The sequence below is a fragment of the Sardina pilchardus genome, chromosome 2 (assembly GCF_963854185.1).
Source record: "Sardina pilchardus chromosome 2, fSarPil1.1, whole genome shotgun sequence".
NCBI classification, from domain to species: Eukaryota; Metazoa; Chordata; class Actinopteri; order Clupeiformes; family Clupeidae; genus Sardina; species Sardina pilchardus.
In genome coordinates this window covers 40,181,260-40,206,259 of record NC_084995.1, presented here as the reverse complement: position 1 = coordinate 40,206,259, position 25,000 = coordinate 40,181,260, and the positions used below count along the sequence as shown (strand labels likewise).

The window sequence follows — 25,000 nt, the reverse complement described above, 5'->3', positions numbered from 1 at the left end:
CCCCGCCCCCTCATAACACAATATCCTGTAACATCCTGTGATACGTGATCAAATCAGGCCTGCTTCAGACAAAACCGAAAAGAAAACACACACACACACACACACACACACACAAACACACACACACACAGAGGTGGAGCAGCCAGGCAGCGTAGAAACCTCTCCATCTCTGGAAGACAGATATGGGAGCAGATGGAGAGAGAGATGGCGAGGAGGAGGAGGAGGAGGAGGAGGAGGAGGAGGAGGAGGAGGAGAGGAACATGGCGAGGCTGCGGCAGGGACTTGGGGAAACATCAGCGGAGATATTAAATAAACGAGTGTGTGTCACGTCTGTAGCTAAGCGCTAAGCTAATAAAGAGCATAGGAGAGAGGAGAGTGTGTGTGTGTGTGTGTGTGTGTGTGTGTGTGTGTGTGTGTGTGTGTGTGTACAGGCTGCACTCAGTGCTTAGTCTTCCCTGTGACATCCAACAGCTGCAGTGATTCATGCCTGGCCAGCCTAAAACACTTAAGGTCTCAGACTGTGCACTGGAGCTATGCTAAACGTCAGCCTCTGTCTGTGCAGGCGTACGGGAGAAGGAGGGAGAGAGGGAGAGTTTGAGAGAGAGAGGGAAAGAGAAAGAAGAAGGGAGGGAGGGAGGGAGGGAGAGAGAGATAGAGAGAGAGAGGGAAAGAAGGAGGGAGGGAGGAAGGAAGGGAGAGGGGGAGCCGAAACAGGGGGGGACAGAGAGAAGAGGTCTCCATGGAGGAGAGCAATGAATCAATCTGGCCTGTCATGCTGCTGCCGTACCACTTAGGAACACTCTTCTGTCCGTCTTCATCTGACCCACGTGCCTGCCCGCCCACACACACACACACACACGCGCACACACACACACACGCGCCTTCCCCTCGCAGCTGAGCACTGGGCTGTCTTAGCTCGGCGCTCTCCTCTTGGCAGTGGCTCTAATCACGGTCCGCGAGCGTGAGAAATATTTTTATTGGTAAACACATTCACTCCATCAAACCCATGCTGGCAGCCAGGATGGCCTGCTGATGAATCTATTCCCGCTTCTGACACCTAGTTTAGAGTCTGTGTGTGTGTGTGTGTGTGTGTGTGTGTGTGTGTGTGTGTGTGTGTGTTGGAAAGTGAAAGCAAGACAGAGTGAATGAGACAGAGAGAGAAGATAGATACGGAGTCGGTGGGAGGGGGGACAGAGAGACAGAAAGAGAGAGAGAGAGAAAGAGAGAGAGACAGAAACAGAGCGGGTGAGGGGGAGAGGGAGAGAGAGAGAGGGAGAGAGAGAGAGAGAGAGAGAGAAAGAAGGAGAGAGAGAGAGAGAGAGAGAGAGAGAGAGGAGTGTGCTCTCAATGTGTTGATGGGGAGGATCAATAGAGCACCTCTGCTCTGCTTATTCACCAGTTCTGCTGGCTGATATTTAATATGGGACTCAGCGAAGGCCAGCCACCGGCTTAAGATTGATTCAGCTACACTGGACACACTTCCCCAGGGACACACACACACACACACACCACAGAGAGAGAGCTAAACTATTTCTCTCGGTTTGTGAGCCTCCGGTGTGTGGGTGTGTGTCTACAAGCTTGTGTGCTCCAACACAAAAACCACAACACACCATCCACTTCCCGCCCTCGTGTCCCGTGCAACTGCAGAAAGGGCTAGAATGGCATTCATGGCATTCTAATCCCAGCAGAGCCAAGGGCAGTGCAGCAGAGTGGCAGGCCTCCCTCAGAGTGTGTGTGTGTGTGTGTGTGTGTGTGTGTGTGTTTTAGGATGTGTGCTACACGGGTCACTGCACACAGGGGACTGAGAGCAGTTGCTGACTTCCCCTGGACAGAGAGATGGAGGGATGGATGGAAGGATGGAGGGATGACTGAGGAGAGAGAAGGGATGGCAGACCTGCAGAGGCAAGCAATCAGGGCCCCTCTGTCCTCCCCTACAGCCCTCCCCCACCTCTCCCACTCTGCGCTCTGACCCCAATTACACATGCAGGGGGGGGGGGGGGGGGGGCTGGGTGAGGGAGCGAAAGCGCGCGCGCGCGCGCGTGTGTTTGTGTGTGTGTGTGTGTGTGTGTGTGTGTGTGAATTGTTTTGCGGGTGGCTCTTGTCGAGGAATATGGATGAGGACATGGAGATGAGGGAATTAGAGGGGCTGGCCTTTCACACACACAGGTTATTCAAATCTATCTGCCTGCTGCTGCTGGAAGCAAGCTCTCTCTCTCTCTCTCTCTCTCTCTCTCCCTCCCTCCCTCCCTCCCTCTCTGGGGAGTACAGCCCTCATCCCTCTCTCTCTCGCTCCTTCCCCATGTAAAGTGGCGGTGGCGTCTGCGGCAGCACTCGTCGCCGTGCCGATCTCCAGGGAGGAGGAGCGGCAGGCCTCATCGTAAACCCATCAGTCCAGACACACTCCGCTGTCTCCGGCAGCACACCCAGGGGTGGAGGTGCTGATGGCCGGGGTGGAGGGGTGGAGGAACAACACTTATAACATATAAGAGAGGATTGGGGTGGTGTGTGTGTGTGTGTGCGTGTGTGTGTGTGTGTGTGTGTGTGTGTGTGTGGGGGGGGGGGGGGGGGGGTGTTGAAGGCTGAGAGGAGGTGTGTGTGTGCTGCTAGTGTTTGGTGTCTGTGTGCTGTGCTGCTGGCTATTAGCATTCGTAGGCAGTGCTCACCGTCTGGGCCGACCGAGGCTCAGCTGCAGGGGATCGATACCCGTTCACTCGCTCTCTCTCTCTCTCTCTTTCACACACACACACACACACACACACACACACACACACACACACACACACACACACACACACACACACACACACACACACACACACACACACACACACACACACACACACACACACACACACACACACACACACACACACACACACACACACACACACAAACAGGGCCCCTCGCCTGTGATCAAACGTGCTCCGGAGAGATGACCAAATAGAATACATCATTTACGATCTGACAACACACTCCCTCCCACACACACACACACACCTCAGAGGATAAGGAGTAGAGAGGACTTGAGGCATTAAGTGTGTATGAGTGTTTGACCATGTGTGCCTCTCTCTGTCTGTGCGTGTGCGTGTGTGTGTGTGTGTGTAAAGAGATTCTTGCAGGCCACTCACTTCTCGATCTCGCTGTTTTTGCAGGTCCTGGGTGCGGAGGATGTGGACGGGGAGCTGAGGTCCTGCTTGCTGCTCTCGCCGTTACTGGTGGAGGGCATTTCTGATGGAGGGACACCACAAACAGGCACGTCACACACCCTTCTTCAACAAATCCACACACACATACACACACACACACACACACACCTCGGAAGACCTCAATATGGAATCTGTCAACACTCTCAAGGTTCTGCAGCTCAACTCACCGTCGCTGGCCCATTTGGAGAACTCGGGCGTTATTCTGTTGGAGGGCATTCCACCGCTGCAAGAAAACACAGAACTTTATTTAGAGAACAATCTCATTTTAAAAAACGACTCGATCGTCCAACTGTGTTTGACCCAACGCGTTTGGCTACGTGATCGCCGCTGCGTTAGCCGGAGCGCTAACTCACTTCAACACGGCGCCGCGCAGCGCCTCCCGCTCTTTGGTGTCTCCTTGGTCCTCTCCAGAGCACGGAATGATGTCTGCCTCTGTGTACCTGGGAGCGCTGGGTTAAGGCCAACCACCCACAGGCCCTCTTAGCACCACACTGACCAACCAACCTACCAACCAACCAACCTACCAACCAACTAACCAACCTTCTTGAATTTCCCCTTGGAGATCAATAAAGTATCTATCTATCTATCTATCTATCTAAACATCCACAACCTAACAGCTGGAACGCAGTGACATCTTACCGCTAGGCTAGGCTAGGCTAAGCTAGGCTAGGCTGTTTCTATGTGAGGCTAGGTGAGGCTAGAGTTAGGTTTCCAGTTTATCAAGTTTCATGTGGGATACAGCTGGTGTAAGATGGTCATGCTGATGGACGGCCTGCCAAGTTTGACACTATTGGTGCAACATGGCCAGTTAAACCAGCAATGTAAGGCCAGCAACACCAGATAAAATAACCAGCTTGAGGTGGTATGACAAGCAAAACCAGAATTACCATCATAAGCTGGGTGAACCAGCTGTTTTCGCAAGAGTTGTTATTCTAATCTTGTGCAATGTCTACACTTTTTAATTGAGAAATAATTGTTGGATTGAAACAGTCTCTGAAACGTTGATGCTCCGAGCTACTCGAGCGCTGCCCTGCTTTTAGGGAAAGGATACTGCGCTTTGCCGTACTCCAGTGTGTCGTCACCGTCCACGTCCAGGTCGGCGTCGCTGTCGTGGCTCTCCTTTGTGCTACACACGGCAAAGCCTGTTCCTGAGAAACACAAGAGAAACACACACACATACATAAAGGAATCCAAATTAGACAACACACAACACGACTCTGTTTCAAAGACAACGTAGTAGGAGAAAGAAGCTGCACAGTGGACAAGCCGTGAGGGGCTGACAGGATCCAATACACCTCGCCACCAGCCCCACCAGCCAATTAAAGCCCAGGAGGCCTGATCGGCTGATTGAAGTGGACACGGCGGGGGGGGGGGGAGCGATGGGCAGTTATGCGAACGGTAGCAGAGGCAATGGCCTGGGTCTGGTATAGAGCCATCAGTGGCAGAGGAGAGGGGAGGAGGGAGGCAGTGTCAGGTGCCTGTCAGGCAGGAGGTGCAGGTTGAGCTGGGGGGGGGGGGGGGGGAGGGGTTGAGTTGGGTTGGGTTGGGGAGGGGTGGGTGGTATGTGTGCTCAGCAGAGCGTGCCGGAGGGGAGACTGGCACCTCTATAAACCCCTTGATGAGCGGGGAGACAAACTTCCATGAGCCGCCTGACTGGGCCCTTCAGCTCCACTTAGAACCACAGGCCCAGCACTGACCACCACCACCACCAGCACCGCTAAAGCCACAACTGCCCAGGGCTGAGGGCTAAGGGCTGGGGGCTGAGCTGAGTGAGTGATGGGAGGAGAGTGGAGGAGAAAGGATGTAGCCTGGCCACTTACACCCTTCTGGAGGGGAAGAGGAAGAGGATGAAGACGAACAGAGGAAGAAGGGTGGGGGGGGGGGGGGGGTGTGTGTGATGGAACAGTGTGGCGTGACTGAGTGAGCGAGTGTGGACTGTCACACTGACAGGTTGGTTTTAAGTGCAGCGGGAGCCGGTTTAACCAGTTTCTCCCCCGTCTTGACCTTTTAGTGTGAAGGATGGAGACCATGTCCATCCAAGTCTGTGTGCCTGTATCTGTGTGTGTGTGTGTGTGTGTGTGTGTGTGTGTGTGTGTGTGTGTGTGTGTGTGCGTGCGTGCGTGTAAGAGAGACAGAGCAGCTGCTTCACACCTGTTCTATGCTTGCATGTAGTAGACTGACGCGAGACAGCTGTGTGTCAAGCATGTGTGTAAGGGAACAGAAGTGTATGATTGTGTGGTAGGTCCGTGTGTGCGTGTGTGTCTCCTGAGCTTGGCAGACTGAGTGCAGAGCAAAAAAAAAAAAAAAGCATCCCTGCTTTTGTGCGCAGGGATAAAATGCGCCACAAAATGCTAACCCTTTTTACAATGCGCCGATGGTTTTAGTGATCAAATAAAAGGGACCTTTTAAGTTTTATTCGGTCCCTGTGGCTGCGGTGGCATATGTGCTCAGTGGTCGTGCCACATAAATCAGGCCCATTTCACTGGCCGTTAGCCCCGAGCGCTCCTGAGCCCTTCGACAGCCGACCGCCCGCCCGCCCATACGCCCGCCCGCCCGCCCACCTACCCGCCACGACACCTCGCGCTAAACCGGCCCGACGGGCCGCTCGAGGGTCAGGCTTCGCTCGGGCACCGCCGTCGGATCGCAAACCGAAAACACCCGCACGCGCATGCGCAGGCCTGTGAGAGGCACCACCGTGGCCTGCGCTGATGTTTGTCTGCCGTATGGAGGGCTAGACAGGGCGCCTGGTGGCTGGGGGAGGTGGTGGCGACAACAAGGAGGAGGAGGAGGAGGAGCTGGGTCAAAAAGGCGATAAACTGTAAACGATGCCCAGCATTTCATTAATCCACTGTGTAGGGGGGGGGGGGGGTGGAGACACGAGGCCGGGAAAAACACAAATAAATATGATTGTCCCGACCACTAATGGTGGCCGGCACTGGCCAAGATGTGGCAGGCCAGGAGGAGGAGGGAGGGGGGGGGGGGGGGGGGGTAAGAAAGAAAAAAAAAAAAATCACTGTTAATCCAATCAATTGATCAGGCGATGGATCCTACGAGCAGTTAGTAATGCATGGCTGGGGCCAAGAGGGAGGCGAGGTGGAGCGGCAGACCGCTGCCTGTCTCCGTCCCTGACCAGAGGACCAGTGACCGCAGGGGCATCAAGGGGGTAGAACGCACACAACGAGACCTCCAATCAAAATGAGCCAACGAGACCACACCCCTGGCATCCCATGAGGCTCTGTCCAGGATGTGGCGTTTTGGGTGGGGTGTGTGTGTGTGTGTGGGGGGGGGTCTACCTGGGAGGTCACGTGACCAGTGCCGCGTGGCTGGCGCTAACCAGTCTTGGCAGGCCAATCTAATCTGGGCTGAAAAGGTCAGCGCCACTCTAACTGCCTTTCAGTCACATTATGCACGCCACTGCACGCGCTCACTGGCAGCCACCCTCGGGGAGGGGAAGGTCTTACTCCTCCCTCTGTCAGCCCAGACAAGATCAATAACCCTGTGTGTGTGTATATATGTGTGTGTGTGTGTGTGTGCCCAGAGTGACTACAGGTCTAGCTGTGACACTGGGCTGAAGAATAATATGCATGTGTCCATCTCTGCACACTTGCCCTATCTGTGTGGCCACACACACACACACACACACACACACACACACACACACACACACACACACACACACACACACACACACACACACACACACACACACACACACACACACACACACACACACACACACACACACACACACACACACACACACACACACACACACGATATGACAAGGCGATAGAGGGCACAGCCTCATGTAAATGATGCTATTATCAAAGGGGGCCGCTCCAACCTGGCTGTGTAAATGCTAACCTTGACATGCATTATACATGGCGACCCTCTGTTCCGCGCCGGCCGCCTCTGACCGCTAGTGGCGTGGCCATTTACATGTGTCCAAGCGCCGCTGTCAGCCGTCTGTCGCTAACACACAGGGACAAATGCCACCGCCGGGCCCACGTGCCACGTGAAACGGCCCCCGGCGGGTGCCCACCGCCAACCGGTACCCCCGCTGGCACAGCGCTTATCTGCCCCATCTGGCTTCCCTTCCACCCTTACGACTCCTGCCGGGGGTCACAGTTCACCCAATCAGGGTGGCATTTGCAGTTCCCTGTACTGGGATCCTGCTGTTTGCGGGAGGGGGGGGGCACCAGACACCAACTCTCTTTGAAGCCTTGTGTGTGTGTGTGTGTGTGTGTGTGTGTGTGTGTGTGTGTGTGTGTGTGTGTGTTCTTTTCTCTCTCTGAGTGCTTATCCCCTTGCGCCATCTCCACTGGCCTAAATCTTCACGCTCCTTCTCGGAGGATCTCCCTTCTCTGTGTCTGCCATCTCAATCTCCTCATCGACACAGCGGCTTCCTTAAGCCATAGACAGAGAGCAGACACACACACACACACACACACACACACACAGCCCTCCCACCACAACACCCCCCTCCAATCCTCCAAGCACAAACCTGATCCTCTTCGATTGCTTCTCTCTCCGTATCCATCACCCCCCCCCCCACACACACACACACCTCTAACACTCATGCAGTTGAAAGTGTTTCCTCCCTGGCTTTCTTCCCTGGACTCAAAGGGAGGACGGAGGGGAGAGGGAGACGGCTAGTTCACAGAGGATAGGCCTCTTATCCCATTGATGCCCTGCGATCTCTCTCTCCCTCTTGCCCACTTTCTCTCTCAACAGCTAACCTCCTTCTCCTCCTCTACCCCTCTATCCTTCTCCCTCTCTCCCTCTCTCTCTCTCTAGACAGTGGGGGTTCCTCTTAGCGTGGCCGATTGAACACTGGAGGACTTCAGCTGCACATTTCAAGCCTAAATCCACCTTCTGAGCTTTCTTGGGGGCCTTTCAAGTGCCCCCCCTCTGGCCAGGCACGCTGCCCCCAACACCCCCCATCTGCACCGCCACCCCCCTCTCTGTGTCCCCTTTCCAGAGCTCCCTGTCTGCCACATCACAGGAGTGCAGAAGAGGTCTTTCTGCTCGTTAGATCAAGGGCCGGGCGGTTTCTGCGCCGACGGAGTTTAGCTCCCCGAGTCAGAATTGATCTGGCGCTTGTTTTTCCTGTCTGGCCCGGGTCTTAGAAAGAGACAGTAAAAGCAGGCCTTTTTTTTCTCTGGGCTTTTGTAAATTAGCCCTTTATGGCGATCGAATGTTCGAGGCCTCAGCATGAAGATAAGAGTTTTGAGGGTGGAAAAGAAAATGAAAATAATCGCTCTCTCTTGGGTGGTGGAATGGCGGATTCATTTGGCCAACCACACAAGGGAGATTAATGGTGTCCCTCACGGGTTGATAAACCATAACAACTATGCTTCACAGAATGCAAACATTTCTACTTTCGTTTTATTCTACCACAAGTGCATTCATTTAGAGTCCCGTGTCAACGCTCACATTCACTATATTTCCAACATTTCTTGTCAATGGCACGCCCCATTCTGATTAAGGCTAATGATACATCAGCCACCACATTAGCAGAGAGCAGCTAATGCACCGTATTTAGCGGCGGTGGGCCGTACCTCGGAAGCCGCCCTCCAGCAGGGTGGTGGCTCGGACCCTCTTCTGGCCGCACCACTCGTACTCCTCGAAGCGGGTTCCGTTCTCTCCGTCGGCGTCGGCGGAGTCGTCCTCAGGGCCGCACACCCCTTCCCTCTGAGGAGGAACAAAAAAAACCTGTTAGAACACACCGTGGTAACAGCTTCTCTACTCTACTGACTTTACCCCTGAAACCTTCCATGCGTCCTACACCAACAACCTCTACTAGAGCCAAATATCAACAATGATAAATTGAACTTAAAAAAACAAATCACTTCTCTGACAATATTTTAAATCACATGCAGCGAAAAACCCATCACCAAGGAGTGCAGCGGTGCTGTTAGTAACACTTACTAGAGTACTAAAGAAGGCGTTAGAGAGAAAGGAACTAGTGTCTACTATAAGGTGTCTACTCAAGTCAACTAGTGTAGATTGCCACTTGACCCACACAGCAGCAGAAGCATAGCTTTTCATTACAAGGGTTTCATTCATTGTCCAATGGCCTTATGACCATCACTTTACTGTCTGCTTTACTGAGATTAACTAACGTGAACAGAAGGCACCATTTCACCAGAGATCCCAGTGAGCTACATAAACCCCTTCCTTCCCCTGGACATGAGAGGCAGGTTAAAGCTCTGCTGTTCTACTTCATCTCTACAGGAGCCGTACTAGTCAGCTAGCGTAGCAGTGGCTAAGTGCTAACGAAAGCGCTCCCAGTTTCTAATACTGGTGCATGAGGATGCTGATGTCCAGGGGAAGGAGCACACAGAGAGGGTGTGTGTGTGAGGGGGGGTAGGGGCTATCGGGTTGGGGGGTGGGGGGACTGAGGGAGGGGGCCAAGATGACGGCTGGTGCGGGAGCGAGCAAGCGAGTGCGTGTCGGAGCGGGAGGCTACCTTAAACAGACACTGCTCCACATGCCTACTCATCTCCTCCTCGGTCCCTGCCAGCGGGGCGCTGCACAGCGGACATACCTGTCCATCCTCAGGCTTCCGGCGCTTCATCTTCCCGATCCGCGCTGCAACACACAACACACAGCACTGTCAAACGACCTGAATCAACATATACATACATACGTACGTACATACATGTACATATACTAGGGCTGGGACTCGATTAAAAAAATTAATCTAATTAATTAGAGGCTTTGTAATTAATTAATCGAAATTAATCGCATTTTAATTGTATATAAATATATGACCTGAGAACAGTGAGAAGTATTTTTTTTCACATGGATTTTTAGTATAGCCTACTATTGGATAATGACTGAATACATAGGCCTAAGCTTAAGCAACAAAAATATTGTTTATTAATAAGTCCAACAGACCTGTGCAATTTTTGCCATAAAGTGTAGCAATACCATATTTAGAAATAGTACATTTTCAGAAATTCATGTAGCCTATAGATAGGTAGACCTTCTGTAAACTATAATACTGTGATATCCTGTTAATTGTGTCACCTGTTACCTTGAGTTGAGTTCATGAAATTGTTGTGTCCCTTTAAGGGGAACTGGGGGGCGGAGTTTACGTGTGTGCGTGTGTGCTTGTATGCGGTTCTGAGTGTGAAGTTTCTTTTAGGTCTATGAAAGTTGGACATGGAATTAAGTGCGGTGGATTACTGTTATAGGCGTGAGTTGTGGCTGTAACAGCAACTCGGTTGCTATTTGTTTAATAAATAAAGCTCAGAGGTTTCCCTCAAGTGTCTGGAGTATCACAATACTTTGTCCACGCTAACAGCTAGCTGCTTTATGTTTTGCACTGAGGTGATACCTGCGGTGATACGTCCTTGTTGCATAGGTTGCACACAACCATGCTCTTATCTACGCTTCCATCCGTTCGTTTTTTGTAACAACATTTCCCATCCACGGGGCCAACCAACGCGGTCACATCAGCTTCTTTGTTCATGTTCACTGTGCCACTGTGGTTTGTTTTGTCTGAACCGAACTCATGCGCGTTACTTGGTGCTCCAGTATAATCGGTCCGTCTGAAACTCATCCAGTGAGAAACGTTCCGCGGTGCAAAAATAAATAGGCATACAATTAAAATGCGTCAATTTTTTTAACGCATTAATGTTTGTGTAATTAATTAATCGTAATTAACGCACTAAAGTCCCGGCCCTAACATATACATAAATACATACATACATACATACATACTGTATACACGCATACATAGGGAGCGATTGGAAGTTTACATAGACGTTTGAGAAATCAGGGTAGAATAATTAGGCTCTTTGGTTGGCTCACAATTAATCTGAGCTAATGAGATCAAAACAAAGTTGACAAACAGCATGTCGCGTGTCACCCAGGGGTGGCTTAATGTTTTGGAGCGGCAGATTTCTTCTGACATGCCTGGGGTCGGGCCTCGCTAACACGAGGAGAAGGACGAGGAGAGCAGACGCTGGGCCGCCACATTGCTTTGGCTGAGGAGGAACATTCAGTGCCCCTGGCGTCCACAAAATGCCACAAATCCATGCCTCTGTGATACTCATTAGTGAGGGCTGGGTCCACCGCCTTAAGGCTTTGCTTTACACAGACGACATAGCGAGGCACTTGTCCTGCGTCTGGTACCAAAGACACACATCAGACGCAACGGGGAGCTAACTATGAGAGCAACACTGGCCTCATGGCATCACGTAACAAATGAGTAAAACAACAAAAAATCCAAATGGCCATCAAGAACGCGTAAAAACCTTGACGTGTTCGGGTGCCGTTAACGGGACCCAACGCAACGACGCTGCAGCGTTTCTCGGGGAGGCGCTCGTCATCGCGTGCGGCTCGTCCGCCGAGATGGGCACGGTCTCGTCGACGTCACCCCTCTGCCCCGTCGTCCCTCCCCGCCCCGGCTCCGCGCGCGCGTAATTAGAAATTTAACACAGCATAACAGCGCCGATTGCGCCGTAAGTCTGTGTCGCCTTTTCTTAACTGCAAATGGCGTACGGGGACATTAATTTTTAGGTGGCCGTGATTGCGAGAAGGAGCCAAGGGGGACTGGGGCGAGGGAGAAGATGTGCCATAACTTCTGGCTGACGAGGGAGGGAGAGCGGGGTGGGGGCACGAGGGGGGGTGAGGGTGGGGGTTGGGGTGGAGGAGGAGGAGGACACAACGGCTCATAATCTCTCCCGGGCCACGGTGACGGTAATGGAGGAGGGCGTCGTTAAACGGAGGGAGGGGAGAGAGAGAGGCAGGCAGATTAATTAGGCACGGCAGGAGTTTTTCCACGCGCACGCGGACCCCTCTCCCAGAGATCACAGCGGTTTCAGACGAGCGCTAATACACATTACAACCCGCTGGGGGCCGGGGGTTCAAACAAAGCCTGCACAACCCCGCTACCCATCACAGGGTCTACTGCCTGATGGAGGGCACCAAACTACAATCTATGGCCAGACAGAGGTTGGAGGCGTAGAGGGGAGGGGGGGGGACTCTTACCGTGGCGTAGGCAGCAAGGGGCTAGGGGCACACCGCTGGGCACTGGGTTTGGGGGGCTTTTGACACATTCCTTGCCTGAGCGCCTGCACCAGCAGTGGACATCGACTGTTGACATATCAAGAAGTCAAGGGTTAAAGAGATCCTCCGCTCATGCAGGCGCTACAGACAAAAGGGAACGGCAAACAGAGAGGGGAGCTTCACCATGGTCTTACTATTTTCAAGAGCACCAGTTTAAAAATCAAGGACTGATGTACTTCTAGGTTTGACTGACTGGATAACAATAGACTGCCATTTGCAGATGTATGCAGACCGTGCAATGACCAGCACTGCTTTGGGCAAAAGCGCAGTCGGCAGTGGCAGCCAAACTGATGAGGGTCAGGCTTATTCACAGTGAGATGTGTAAAGTCCACAGCTTCAGTCAAGCCTCACAAACACCCGGCCTCACCTGACTCTAGGCCAGAGATGGCTGCATCCCTACCCCTACATCAAAGACGGCATTATCATAACCTGCTCTACTGCGTGTCCTAGGTTAAACTCAGACCCCCGAACGCCCCCGTGATTAAATATGGGAGATGTGCACCCAAGACCAGCCTCTGTGTACCCACTCTGCCATACTGAGATGAACACAGATGCAATACCACTGGCTCATCATACTGCACTACACTGCAGCAAGGAAGTTTTCGATGTCTAGGTGTCCCAATTGGATAATCACCAGTGTGTAATGTTATGATCCAAAAAACAGGACAGGCATGACCCCAGCAGTTCAGACTCAATGCATGAGACATAGTATGCTTAGACAATATTTAGTATTTAATACAGGTACTTTTTGACAGGCCTACTGAATTAACATTTACCAAAATAAAATAATAATAATACACATTTTCGAGGATGCATGTGGTGTTTGTGCAACAACAGGTGTTTATTGATTAATATGAAATATGCTAGGCTAGGGTAGGGTAAGTAAATAAATGGGTTGTTACTGGATAATGGAATCTCCCACCTCTATCAGTTCTAATCCTTTAAACACAACTTCACCGCCCACTAACACTAGGAGAGAAGGATTTATTGAAGAACAACAGCAATGTATACATACCATTCAATCGTGTTTGTCTGTTAGCCCGAACCCGTAAAAATGTCTGTGAGCAGGAAAAAAGGAAACACAGAAAATATGCAGGAGTTAGTATGTGTTGCGTGTATTACGATCATTAGCAATAAGTTAGAGATGTACTTCTGGATTACATTGGATTGTCAAATGCAATCCACAGCCTCCAGCCTGACTGTAAACAAAAACCTACTTCTCGTTTCCCATTGGTCTGAACCTCCTCTTCCATTACCAGATTGTTCCACTCATTTAAAAAAAAGGCTCCAAAAGTCGCCAAACTCACGTGTTAAAGACGCTCATATGAACCAGGCGATGTTTCAATGAATCTTAAAACATGGACTTAAATAAATATTTAAGAAGGATGCAAAGGGATTGAAAATGTTAGTCCCATTTCAAAATACGGGCTCATCGCGCTGTAGACGCCATGTTGATTCTGGTCACGTGACAACCGCGCAAAGTGAAAGTTCAAGACGTACAATTATGTAGTTCCACATTTGGCCATTAGGGCGCAGCAATACGTTGTTGCTGTACACCCTGCAAGCCCTAAAAGGCTGATGATTTACCACTATAACATAAAAAGTTGTGGCTAAATATTTTAAAAATCGACATAGTATATATCTAATGTGCTTAACTGAAATCATTGAACAGGTAGGTGCATTGAAATGTATTTATTTCAATCTAAAAATGATAACAGACATGACTGCAACAGACTTGCAATAAGCAATGTAGCCTAAATTAATATGTAACAGGCAAACTAGTCTCCATGCTATCCACATTGGTTTCCATTTTTGCACAGACCTCCAGGATCAGCAGCAGGTCCTGACAAATGTTCTCTGAACAGTTATCATCTCGCCTGGATACTTACATATCTCCATTTATACTGTATAGTAATTTAAGAGCTAATTTAACCTGTCTGGCCATCATCATTTAGCTCTATTAAACAGGATGTATGTACTGCTGACTCCAGCAGGGCCTGCCAGGCCGATAGATGCCCGCTTTCTGACACAGGCTTCATGGGCACCAGTTCAACCCAACCCCAGAGGTCCCCGTAGATCATCCGCCGTCGACAGCTTCTTATGAGAAACACTTGAGTCATGCACATTTACATCCGTCCTATGTTATGCTGATACACTGCGTTAATGATGCTGCATGATTCACTAATGATGGATAAAGCCGAGAGAGGGGCGGGGAGGCTGTGGGGGAGAATGTATCATTGACTTAATCATTTGTAGGAAAACCTTTAATGCTCCGATGTTAATGAGGACTTTTGCCTAAAGTGCTGCCTTTAAAAGCTGTGTTTAACGAACATTTTTTTGGCTATTGAGTTGAACTTAATACACTTAAATGAATCACGCTTGGTGGCACCGGGCGCTCCTGCCATAGCCTCACTTCAGCACCAATTCAAACATCCATTTTTTTTTTTGCTCCATTGTCGACTCAAGAATTTCTTTCCCCCCTGAAGAAAAAGATCAATCTGGCTACAGATTGGAGGAGGAGGTGGAGGAACACGGCCCTGTTGGCATGGACATCCAGCAGGAAGGGGAGGCACACTGTCAAGGACACAGGGCCCCGGAGATGATATCCTGGGCTCAGGGGCGCGGGTGAGATTAGCCCGGGGTTAAACTATGGATGATTACATATCAGAGCGGGACATACGTGCCCCGGCCTGGGTAAATCTGAGGGGGGTGGAGGGGTGATGCTGAAGATGAGGGGAGCCTGTATTAACACATCCAGCCTGTACACCCGACCAGGAAGAGATGGAGAAGGGAGATGGGCTGAACAAACACACACACACACACACACACACACACACACACACACACACACATACACACACACAAGGTTCTATCTGATGCTCTCACTCACAGTCACACTGGTCATTTAGGTGATATGCATCACACACACACACAGCAAGGCTGATGGACAAAGCCATTTTCAGTCAAACCTATTTAATCTTGGGATCTTAATGTGCTTTTGTCTGTTTATACAACTTGTACTCTCTGTCTGTGTCACACATGTCCTTCGGTCCTTCCGTATCAGTCAGGGTTTTTTTTTTCCCTCTGTCCAGCAGTGGCCTTGTCCTGTCTCACCTGGTATCTGTCGGAGTGGTGAGCGTCGTCCGATGAGAGTGGGGACACGACAGGAGACTCCCCCTCGCGTTTGATGTGCACGGACAATAGGAGGGACTGTGGAGAGAAAAGGTTAAGACACCAAGTGGGTGAGCGCACTGCACACACACACAAGCTAGCTGTGCACCAAAAGTAACGTCAGGCATGCACTTACAATACGTACTAATTTCACATTCTAATTTCAGCACTCTCGCCGCGGAAACTTAAACCATAAATATAAGTCCATGAAAAAGGATAGCCTTGAAGCATATAGGAGTACGCTATGTGGTCAATACTCAGGGCCCAGAGAGTTGACAGTGAATCATTATCATGACCTCAGCCCAATACGTGCGCGCTATAGATTGTGTCTGATCTTATGGCTGACGCGACATAAGCACCGAGGTTAGCGCGCAGCGCTTATGAGCCGCGTATATGAGCGAGGGGGAGCCGGTGTCAGAGTTAAGCGGGGCGAAAGGACGACGGGCAGCGGAACTAGACGCGCTGGTCATCCATAAACCTGCCCGGCGTGTGCCTCAAAGGACATTACAGGGCCTGTCCCTGGGAAAACGTAATTGACTTAATTTCTCAAATGAATTAGGGACGGAGGGGGGAAGTGGGGGGAAATACTGCTTACTTTACTGGGACTCTTGATCTCCGTGCCGCTTTTTATGAGGCCGCTATAAAATATTTGTATTTACAATCTGCTCCAATTAATCAAAGAGAGAGTAGGGGCAGGGGCTGTGGTGGCTGACAACTGTAATCTAATATTAATATGTGAAAAATGGCAGACCCTCTCAGCAGGGACAGTAAATAAGACATTATGCATGGCTTCTTATGCTTTTGAATTGCAAGGTCAGGGAACTATTTATTTGTGCGCTCACAGTGTTTTGGTGCTTTGGGACTACTGTGTGGTCTCTCTCTCTCTCTCTCTCTGTATATGTGTGTGTGTGTGTGTGTGTGTGTGTGTGTGTGTGTGTATGTGTGTGTGTTGTGTCTGTCTGTGTTGCCAAGTCTGTTTAGAGAATGAAATTGCTTGAGGAATCAAGCTGTTTTTATGTCTTGTTGGCCCATTAAATGGGATGATATATGGCGTATTGTAATAACTGATTTTATGTTCGTTCTGTTGTGGTTACTCAGGCCTCTAGTGGCAGTTTTGGCTTGTGTCTGTGTATGTGTGTGTGTGTGTGTGTGTGTGTGTGTGTGTGTGTGTGTGTGTGTGTGTGTGTGTGTGTGTGTGTGTGTGTGTGTGTGTGTGTGCGATGCTAGAGGCTTTGTAGCACTCACTCTTGTCCAACACGAAGAGAATCAGGGCAGTTGATGAGAGAAACTCTTAATTCCTGTTTTCGCGCGTGGCGCTTGTCTAAGTCACGGCGCGTGATGACTGCCATTCCATGCCACCTCGGCACGAGTGCGAGAGCCGTGCGGCCGGCGTGGAAATGCTGGCGCGGGCGCCCCGCTCCCCTCTGACCTCGGCGGATTAAGAGTCACGGCGGCTGGCATGGAGTCGCCATGGCAATAGGCGTCGGAGACGGCGTTGCTAACAGGCTGAGGGCGGGCGGGGTTAATCCCCATTAGAAGCGGCACGGCCGTCCGGATGCGAGTGGCGCCGGCGAGGGCGTCGTGGCGGCAGGGGCCCGCCGTGATCCCGACAACTCTTCATTATCCACACGTTCGGCCGGAATACTAAACGCCGCCACTGGAATGCTCAGTCACGTCCGAGATGACTGGCTACCTCACCTAGGCCCATCTCGCTCTATCTCTCTCTCTCTCTCTCCATCTATTTCTCTCTCTCTCCGTCTCTCTCTCTCTTCATCTATCTCTCTCTTTCTCTCTGACTCCATCTATCTCTCCCTCTTCCTTTCTTTGTCTTTCTCTCTCTCTCTCTCTCTCTCTCTCTCTCCCGTCCCTCCCTCATCCCTCTGAGTACTTCCTGTTTCCCCAGATGAGATAGAGGGCTTGCTATAATCACATGCGCCGGGCTCCCCCTGCATGCTTGGAATAATGAGCTGAGGAGGCCTCTCTCTCTCTCTCTCCCTAAAAATACCCGCTGTGTTGAGTGGCCGCCGCGCTGTGTTCAGCGCTCGCTGGTTGTCACGTTAACCTGAGGCATGTCATCGGGGAAGACAGCAGAGACGGTTGGGGAGGGTGTGTGTGTGTGTGTGGGGGGGGGGGGCTACTGAATTTTAAGGGGATGCCATTTGGTGTGAGACAAAAAAAAAAGAAATCACTCACAGAGTCTTGAGCTGCTAAAATGGGCACATGTCACCAGTGAGTCACACTTTTTAACAGACGCGAGGGCATCAATCTCCTCCCCTGTGCCAATGCCGTCTGCATACCTGGTGTTATGCCAGCTGAAATGCCAGCTTTCTTTCCGCATGCCCTCAGCACTTTTCTCTCGCGAGTGAATCATTACTCTAACTTCCTGGTTGAGCAATGGCTCCTTTGCCCAGAGCGCTGCTCTGCACTAAAGCTAACAGCTCACCTGGGTAAGAGATACATATCTAATATCACATCTTTCAGGTAAATGTCACACCGCAAAATCAAGAGCTTAAACTGATACGTCTATCTGACAACTCTGCCATTTTAAGATATTGGGCTCTAATGTTTTGATCCGCGACAAAAACCTTATACAGTTGTTAAAGATTCGATTCATTCATTTCTATGTTATTACAGTTGCAGGTATGATTCTGTGACTGAGACTCGCTAAAAGTTTTTTGCATTCCAACTCTTGCCCTGAAGAGGCCCCAGAGACTGAGAGCCGGCCCTGGTGTGTGACACTGGGTGAGATTGGCCGGCGGGACAGTGTATCCGCTGCTTCTGGCTAATCAGATTGGAGCAGAAGATGAAACCGCACACAGTGGCCCTGCGTACCCTCCCCAATGCCCCACCCCCCACCCACCCCCCCTTGTGAAATGGACTCCAGCAGGAAGCATTTCATCGTGTCGTTTTTCAGCAAAGTGAGTTACGGAAGGAAATAAAGTACCATTTTGAGCGAGTTTTTAATTCAGCCGCTCACGTGTCAGTCAAGTTAAAGGCCTCGCTTCCTTCCTTCCCTCCCCTAATGAGACAATGCCCCCCTCTCGCCTTCCCATTAAGCAGCGCTGGAAACATTTGATGCAGTTTTGATGGCTCCAAGATGGCGGAAAGGATGGCCATGGCTTACCTTGGGCGTGCCCGGTGTGGCGTTGTCCTTGTGTGGTGGGTTCTTGCTGAAAGGAGAAGAGAGGGAGACAAAAGGGAGATTTAAAAAACGAGGGGACAAAGGACGAGTTCAAAAGGGCCGCTGTGTGAGCTGAGAGGTGAGAGGATGCGTGGCACGGAGGCGTTCGTTATTCTGACCAGCGTGTCACCGAGTGCCTCCGCGTGGGCGTTTCAGAAGAACATGAAGGACTTGACTCTTTGATGTTTGCCATTACAAGGTCTCTCTCTCTCTCTCTTTCTTGCTATTTCCCTCATTCTCTTCTTCCTGTCTCTGACTCTCCTTCAGTCATCCTTTCTCTCTCTCTCTCTCTCTCTCTCTCTCTCTGTCTGTCTTTGCGTTCATTGCCTTTCTTTGTTCTGTGCCAGACACGTTTTTCCTCAACGGCATCAGCCGCTGTCTGGAATTGGGCGACATCTGACTGAGCACAGCGGAGCGACAAGCTAACAAAGCAGCACAAATCACAGTTTTAATCGTGTGGACATGCACTGACCCTCTCCTCTCCCTGCCTCCCCGATGCCACTCAATCCAGGCACCCCCGGGCCATGCTGTATTTGAAACAATTACTGTCCAAAAGTACGACTGCTAAGCAGATTTGGGATATAATTTTTTTATTGAAGCAATCATTCTCATGGATGCACTCTGTCTTGCCCCCTTTCTTTCTCTCTCTCTCTCTCTTGCTCCCTCCCCTCTCTCTCTTTCCCTCCCTCTCTCTGCCTCCACCCTTCTCCCATGCAGTTAGGCAACAGCAGAGGGAAATAAATGATTTTGCCGTTATTTGATTTGTCAGTGAAACGCCTCGGGCACTTAGGACTTTGAAATATGTTGAGGACAATGCGCAGGCTTGTAAACATTGTATTAAAGAGGCGGAGAGGAGAGGAGAGCCAGAGAAGGAGGAATAGCATGCGTATGTGTGTGTGTGTGTGTGTGTGTGTAGTGGGAGGGGGGGTACTCTCTCTTGAGTCTGGCCAGTGTGGGAGCTACATTGAATCAAAGTCTCGTCGACGTGGCGGATTGACAATGACTGATTAGTGGGCAGAAAATATTAAACGTGCCTGCTAAAGCATCTACCAACAGGGAGAGACATATCAAATCAGATCTCTCTCGGAAACATTAATCCCACACACCCCTTTCTCCTCCCTTCTGTGTGTATGTGTGTGTGTGTGTGTGTGTGTGTGTTTGGCATACTATCACACACACATATGCATGAATGCAATCTTCCTCTTCAAGCCTAGTTTTTCAGTCATCCTTTTTCTTTCACTGCCTGTATGGGTAGATGTCACTCTCTTTCTATCCATCTATCCATCTGTCTATCTCACTCCATCTTTTCCTCAATATATCTCTCTCAGCCCCCCCCCCCCCCCCCACACACACACACTTCTCTCTCTCTCTCTTTCTGTGTTCCCATCATTGTCTGGACACTGCTGGGCCGTGTGTTACATGAGTGCTGGTGATGATGAGTGTGCTGGCAGTGACAGGAGGAGCGTCCACTCTTGTCATGTCCACTCTGCGTCCAGTGCTGTTCAACGCCACCACACACACACACACACACACACACCGTGAGAGATGGACCTGGCAACTACGCAGACACCCAATCAAATTTGCCGTTTCATGCTATTTTATTCCGAGTGTGTGAGCGGGGCGAGGCGAGGCGAGGATGAGAACGGACAGAGGAACGAGTCGGGAATGATCTGACCACGCCCGGCCAGAGCACCGGTCATCTGTAGATCTCAGAGAACATCTAAGGCACTGAGAAGCCCTCAGAAACAGATGAACTTGTCAGTTCACATGCGAGAGTGTGGCGCCACCAACAGGAGTGGAGGATGCTGGTAAAACACGGCAGGAGATAAAAAACAGACACTGGCCCCATCCATCTGTGTCTGCGTCTGTTATGTGCAGTCTACTGCGCACGTCTCTAACCAGCGGATGATACAGGAAGAGATAGACCCCCTCCTACCGGTAATGGATGACAGGTGAGGCTGGGTTCAACAGCGAGCCCCACCCCTCCACTCAGGTAATAGCCCCCCTGGTCCCCACCCCTTCCTTGCCTGCAGTCAGCATGATTGATCTGGGCGTCCGGGAGAGGACGGAGGGGTAGCGGCCCGAGAGTGGACGCGACGGAGAGCGAGGGAGGGCGTGAGCGAGCGGGCGTGAGCGAAAGCAAGAGAAAAGAGACAACACAAATCAGGGCCGGGCCTTGAGAGGGGATAAATTGCCCCATCGGAGGCGGCGGGGCTGTTTGTGAGATAATAAACGGACTCCCCCAGCATCATAAATCCGCCGAGCCGGCCGCCATGTATCTCGCCGGCCTCAGTCACCGCCGCCCGTCCCCCCCAACCCCTGCTACAGGCCGGTGCGAAAGCCACCCCGCCTTCAGCCCCCAGGGGAATAGTGCTTCCTGTTAGCAGCCATTAGCCAATCAGCACGCAGCTCAAAGGGACAAAGGTAAAGCCCAGAGAACAGTACAGTGCACATTGTGCAATGGTGGAGGTCACCGTACAGCCACACAAGGGTGTGGTCTTATTTATTTTATTTCTTTTTTTATCTGTAAACATGTGGATTTCTTCAGGCCTTTATTCGTCTGTTCTCTCATTATCCACCCGTCTCTAGCGGAACAATGGGAGCTGTTGACTTGTTAGGGGGAGGCAGGCGCCTTGTCAGTGGTGAGGAAAACAAGGTGCCCCAGTACCGAGGCCTGGGTGTCAAAATGACAGCAAGGTGACAGAGACAGGAGGGGGAGAGGGGGAGACGGAGGGGGCTGAGTAGAGAGAGAGAGAGAGAGAGAGAGAGAGAGAGAGAGAGAGAGGGAGACAGAGAGATGAAAAGACAGATGGATAAGTGAGGGGCTGGAGTGGAGTGGCGGCGGGAGTTTGTTTGCCGGCTGTCGCGCGCGTGTAGCCGTCTGGAGGAATACTGAAGCGACTGCGCCTTCGGCAACAAAAAGGGCTTTGTCACACCACAGGAAGCGGTTTGGAGAGGTGCAACAAAGCAAGAGGAGAGAGCGTGTGAGCCTCAAAAGGAAGGTAAATAAAAGGGACACTGCTCTCAAAGATCCCTGTTTGACACAGGTAACGATGTCCAGGACACAGGAGACATGTTTGGACAAAAGAGGAAGAGAGAGAGAGGGGAGAGCAGGATCCTTTGACAAGAGGATTTTTCTGCCCGTGTGAAAGCAGGCCGTGATGTGTAAGCGCGCCATGCCAAGCAATGCGCCCAGAGGACCTGAGAGGGGACTACGGCGACACTACGTGCCATGTGTGGATTGAGGAGAACTATTATCGCGAGCAGAGCCTCATCATGACATTCATTACCGGCTCGCCTCAAAAGCTCTTTTCCTCTCTGTCTCTCTCTCTATCTCTCCCGCTCCATCATTACCAAAGGTGTGACAGCAGGAGATGAAAAGAAGGGGAGGAGAGAGAGGAGTGTGTGTGCCTGTGTGTGTGTGTGTGTGCCTGTGTGTGTGTGTGTGTGTGTGTGTGTGTGTGTGTGTGTGTGTGTGTGTGTGTGTGTGTGTGTGTGTGTGTGTGTGTGTGTGTGTGTGTGTGTGTGACACAGAGCGAAAGAGGGAGACAGGGCAAGTGAGAGGGAGAGAGAGAGAGAGAGCAAGGGAGGGAAAAAAAATGGAATAAATAGCAGAGGACTGGTGGGGGGTTGTAAGCGCCAGATAAAGATTGCTTTTCGTGTCGTTTGCCACCCAGCTCTCCCTCGCTCCGTTGGAGGCAAATTGATTACGTGGAGGGGCTGGGGGGATATGTAGATTGCCGTGCCCCTTGGAGCAAGCGGATGTGTAAAGGGCATGATGGATTTCCATTTCCATACATGAGGAGCGAAGCACAGGCAAACGACAAGAGAGAGGAGGCGAGAGAGAGAGAGAGAGAGGGAGAGAGGGAGAGCAGTGTAGTCACTAGGGAGGAGGAGAGCGAGAGAGAGAGAGAGAGAGAGAGAGCTGGCAGTCCCAATCTCACCCTCACTCACACACATCCACTCCGACATCTGCCTAATGCTACATCTTAAATAGCCTCCTCCATTTTACATGCACTCCAGTCTGATTTGGTGCAAAATGAAACGCTATCATTAAAGGGAGATTTACTACAAATTGCCACAAATTCGCCATGTCACTTCCAATGATCTGTGCACGCCTTTGGCTTTGGTGTGTGTGTGTGTGTGTCTGTGTGTGTGTGTGTGTGTGTGTGTGTGTGTGTGTGTGTGTGTGTGTGTGTGTGTGTAAAAGCACAGTTTTCCTGTCTAAGAACCCTTAAGAACAAGGTGCAGGAGGCGTAGAGTGGATAGGCGGTGTCAAGTGTACATATCAGTGGCTGAAAATGCATTTCTCCACCTGTCATTGTCAAATGGCATGCTGCAGGCCTGGTCAATGGGTTTGAGCTCTATTGAAGGCTGAGACTCATCTTGAGATATGAAGATAATTAGATATTAGACATAAGAGGAAAGTAAGGAGCTCTCAAGACAACCACCTCAGCCAATTCATTAGAACGGGAGGAAGTGAATAAAAAAAATGTAATTTTCTAATTTTCTATTGCAGACCAGAAGAGTGAACTATGAGGACTGAATAAAACAAACAAAAGCACAAGGGTATGTCCCATCCTCTTTCTTTTTCTTTCCTTCTCTCCATTTCCCCATCTCTCTTCCCCTCCTTCTCTCAACATCAATTTATTGGGTTTTCTATCTTTCTTCTGTCTGATCCACTTTCTCCTCCTTTGTCCCTCACCCACACACACACACACACACACACACACAGACACACTCCCAGCCTCTACTCCAGCACCTCTGGTGTTGCTTAAATCATGGCCTAAGCAGCTCTCCCCGGCTGGGGCCTGAACAGGGGAGGGAGGAGGGGAGGGAGTGTGTGTGTGTGTGTGTGTGTGTGTGTGTGTGTGTGTGTGGGGACATAACTCACGCAGCGGCGCAGCGGGTTAATGGGCAGGTAGCAGGCGAGGCTAAATCACCGGCCCGGTGACGCTGAGCAGTGTCCGCCACTGACAAACGAGGAGGGATGACGCTATTTCTTTAAATAACCGCCGCCATCAAACAGGCAGCCCAGCCCGCGGGCGCCGTATAGCGCTAGCCGCTGCCGTGGTTACGGCGGATGCAGGGGGGCCCTTGTCCACGCAGCCCCTGCCCGCAGGCGCGGGTGGCCCCCGCTGCCCTTTATTAATTATTAAATGATAACTCCTCGGAGCGGCATGATGGAGAACTGCAGCTCGCACCCGAGCCCCGTCTTGCTGCGAGCTAATCTCTCTCTCTATATATATATTTCCTCTCATCCCTTGTTCCTTTCACCTACTTTCCTCTCCCACTCTTTCTCTCTTTCATGATCTCTTTATCTCCTTTACAGATTCTCTCTCTCATCCTTAGTCTCTCTCTCTCTCTCTCTCTCTCCCCTCCGGTCCCTCTGTCTCTAAGGCTCTCAGTGGTGGCGCCCAGGGAGTGGGGAGTAGGTAGTGACAGGTGAGGAGGAACGCCAAAGGCTCTCTCTCTCTTCTCTGGAGCTGTGAAGTATGTACTGACGCTCACATTAAGGAAGGTAGACCACACTCCGGGTGCTAAATGTTGCCATCCAGTCCTGACTAGAAAATATATCTTTCTCTTTCTTTCTCTCTCCCTCTGTCTCCTAACCGGTTCAGGGCCGGGTGGGGTGTTAACGGATGTGGGGCTTACGCCTGACAAAACGGCCTCCTGGTAGCTGGCTGCTTTCTCTCCTGGGGCCTCCAGGGTCTGGAGGAGGGAGACTTAGGGAGGAGATGGAGATCAGACTGTCTGCCGGAGGATCCTCCATATCCACTACAGGTGCTTAACCTGAGATAGATAAAGCCCGGGCTGATTTACGCCCTGCCGCCGCGTCCCAGACTGATCCACCCTCTCGGCCTCAACAAGCCTCTGGATCACCACGAGGATCACCACGAGTATCACCTCAGCTTTAGGGGAAACTCCAGGTACGCCACCTACCACTTATGGCCCACATACACTCACACATACTCCCAGAAACCATGCCGTATATGAGATGTACTGCGCTCCTGCCTCTTGTGGACAGGAAGAGGTATTGCAGTCAGGCCGGATGAATAGGTTCAAACTGCAAAGTGTTACTTAAAAAGTAGTTGAAAAGCAAGTGGGCATGCATATGTGTGTGTGTGTGTGTGTGTGTGTGTGTGTGTGTGTGTGTGTGTGTGTGTGTGTGTGTTTACCTGATGTGTATGAGTTTCTCCATCTCCTGCTCCATGTGTTCCTGCAGCTCTCCAGGGCGTAGCAGCACTTGGCAGATAGGGCAGATAGGAGCCTGGCTGTCATACATGGACACCTTCTTCTTACCTGAGAGAGAGAGAGAGAGAGAGAGAGAGAGAGAGAGAGAGAGAGAGAGAGGGGAGAG

General features: G+C 51.1%; 1 protein-coding gene across 8 annotated transcripts in view; it reads right to left on the bottom strand.

The window, feature by feature from the left end:
• Positions 1-25,000, bottom strand: part of rnf220a (ring finger protein 220a) — a 135,907-nt gene that overhangs the window by 12,667 nt on the left and 98,240 nt on the right. The window contains exons 2-11 of one of the 8 annotated variants that reach the window (XM_062530444.1): positions 24,819-24,942; positions 18,583-18,628; positions 15,402-15,497; positions 13,303-13,345; positions 9,757-9,800; positions 8,768-8,900; positions 4,258-4,354; positions 3,560-3,646; positions 3,374-3,429; positions 3,129-3,228 (exon numbers count right to left, since the gene is read on the bottom strand). In XM_062530444.1, coding sequence (XP_062386428.1) covers positions 3,129-3,228; positions 3,374-3,429; positions 3,560-3,646; positions 4,258-4,354; positions 8,768-8,900; positions 9,757-9,800; positions 13,303-13,345; positions 15,402-15,497; positions 18,583-18,628; positions 24,819-24,942 — 826 coding nt within the window. Of the gene's footprint in view, positions 1-3,128; positions 3,229-3,373; positions 3,430-3,559; positions 3,647-4,257; positions 4,355-8,767; positions 8,901-9,678; positions 9,801-12,209; positions 12,315-13,302; positions 13,346-13,504; positions 13,727-15,401; positions 15,498-18,582; positions 18,629-24,818; positions 24,943-25,000 lie in introns of those variants that run through there. The other 7 variants (XM_062530442.1, XM_062530448.1, XM_062530445.1 and 4 more) reach the window with 7 other exon arrangements.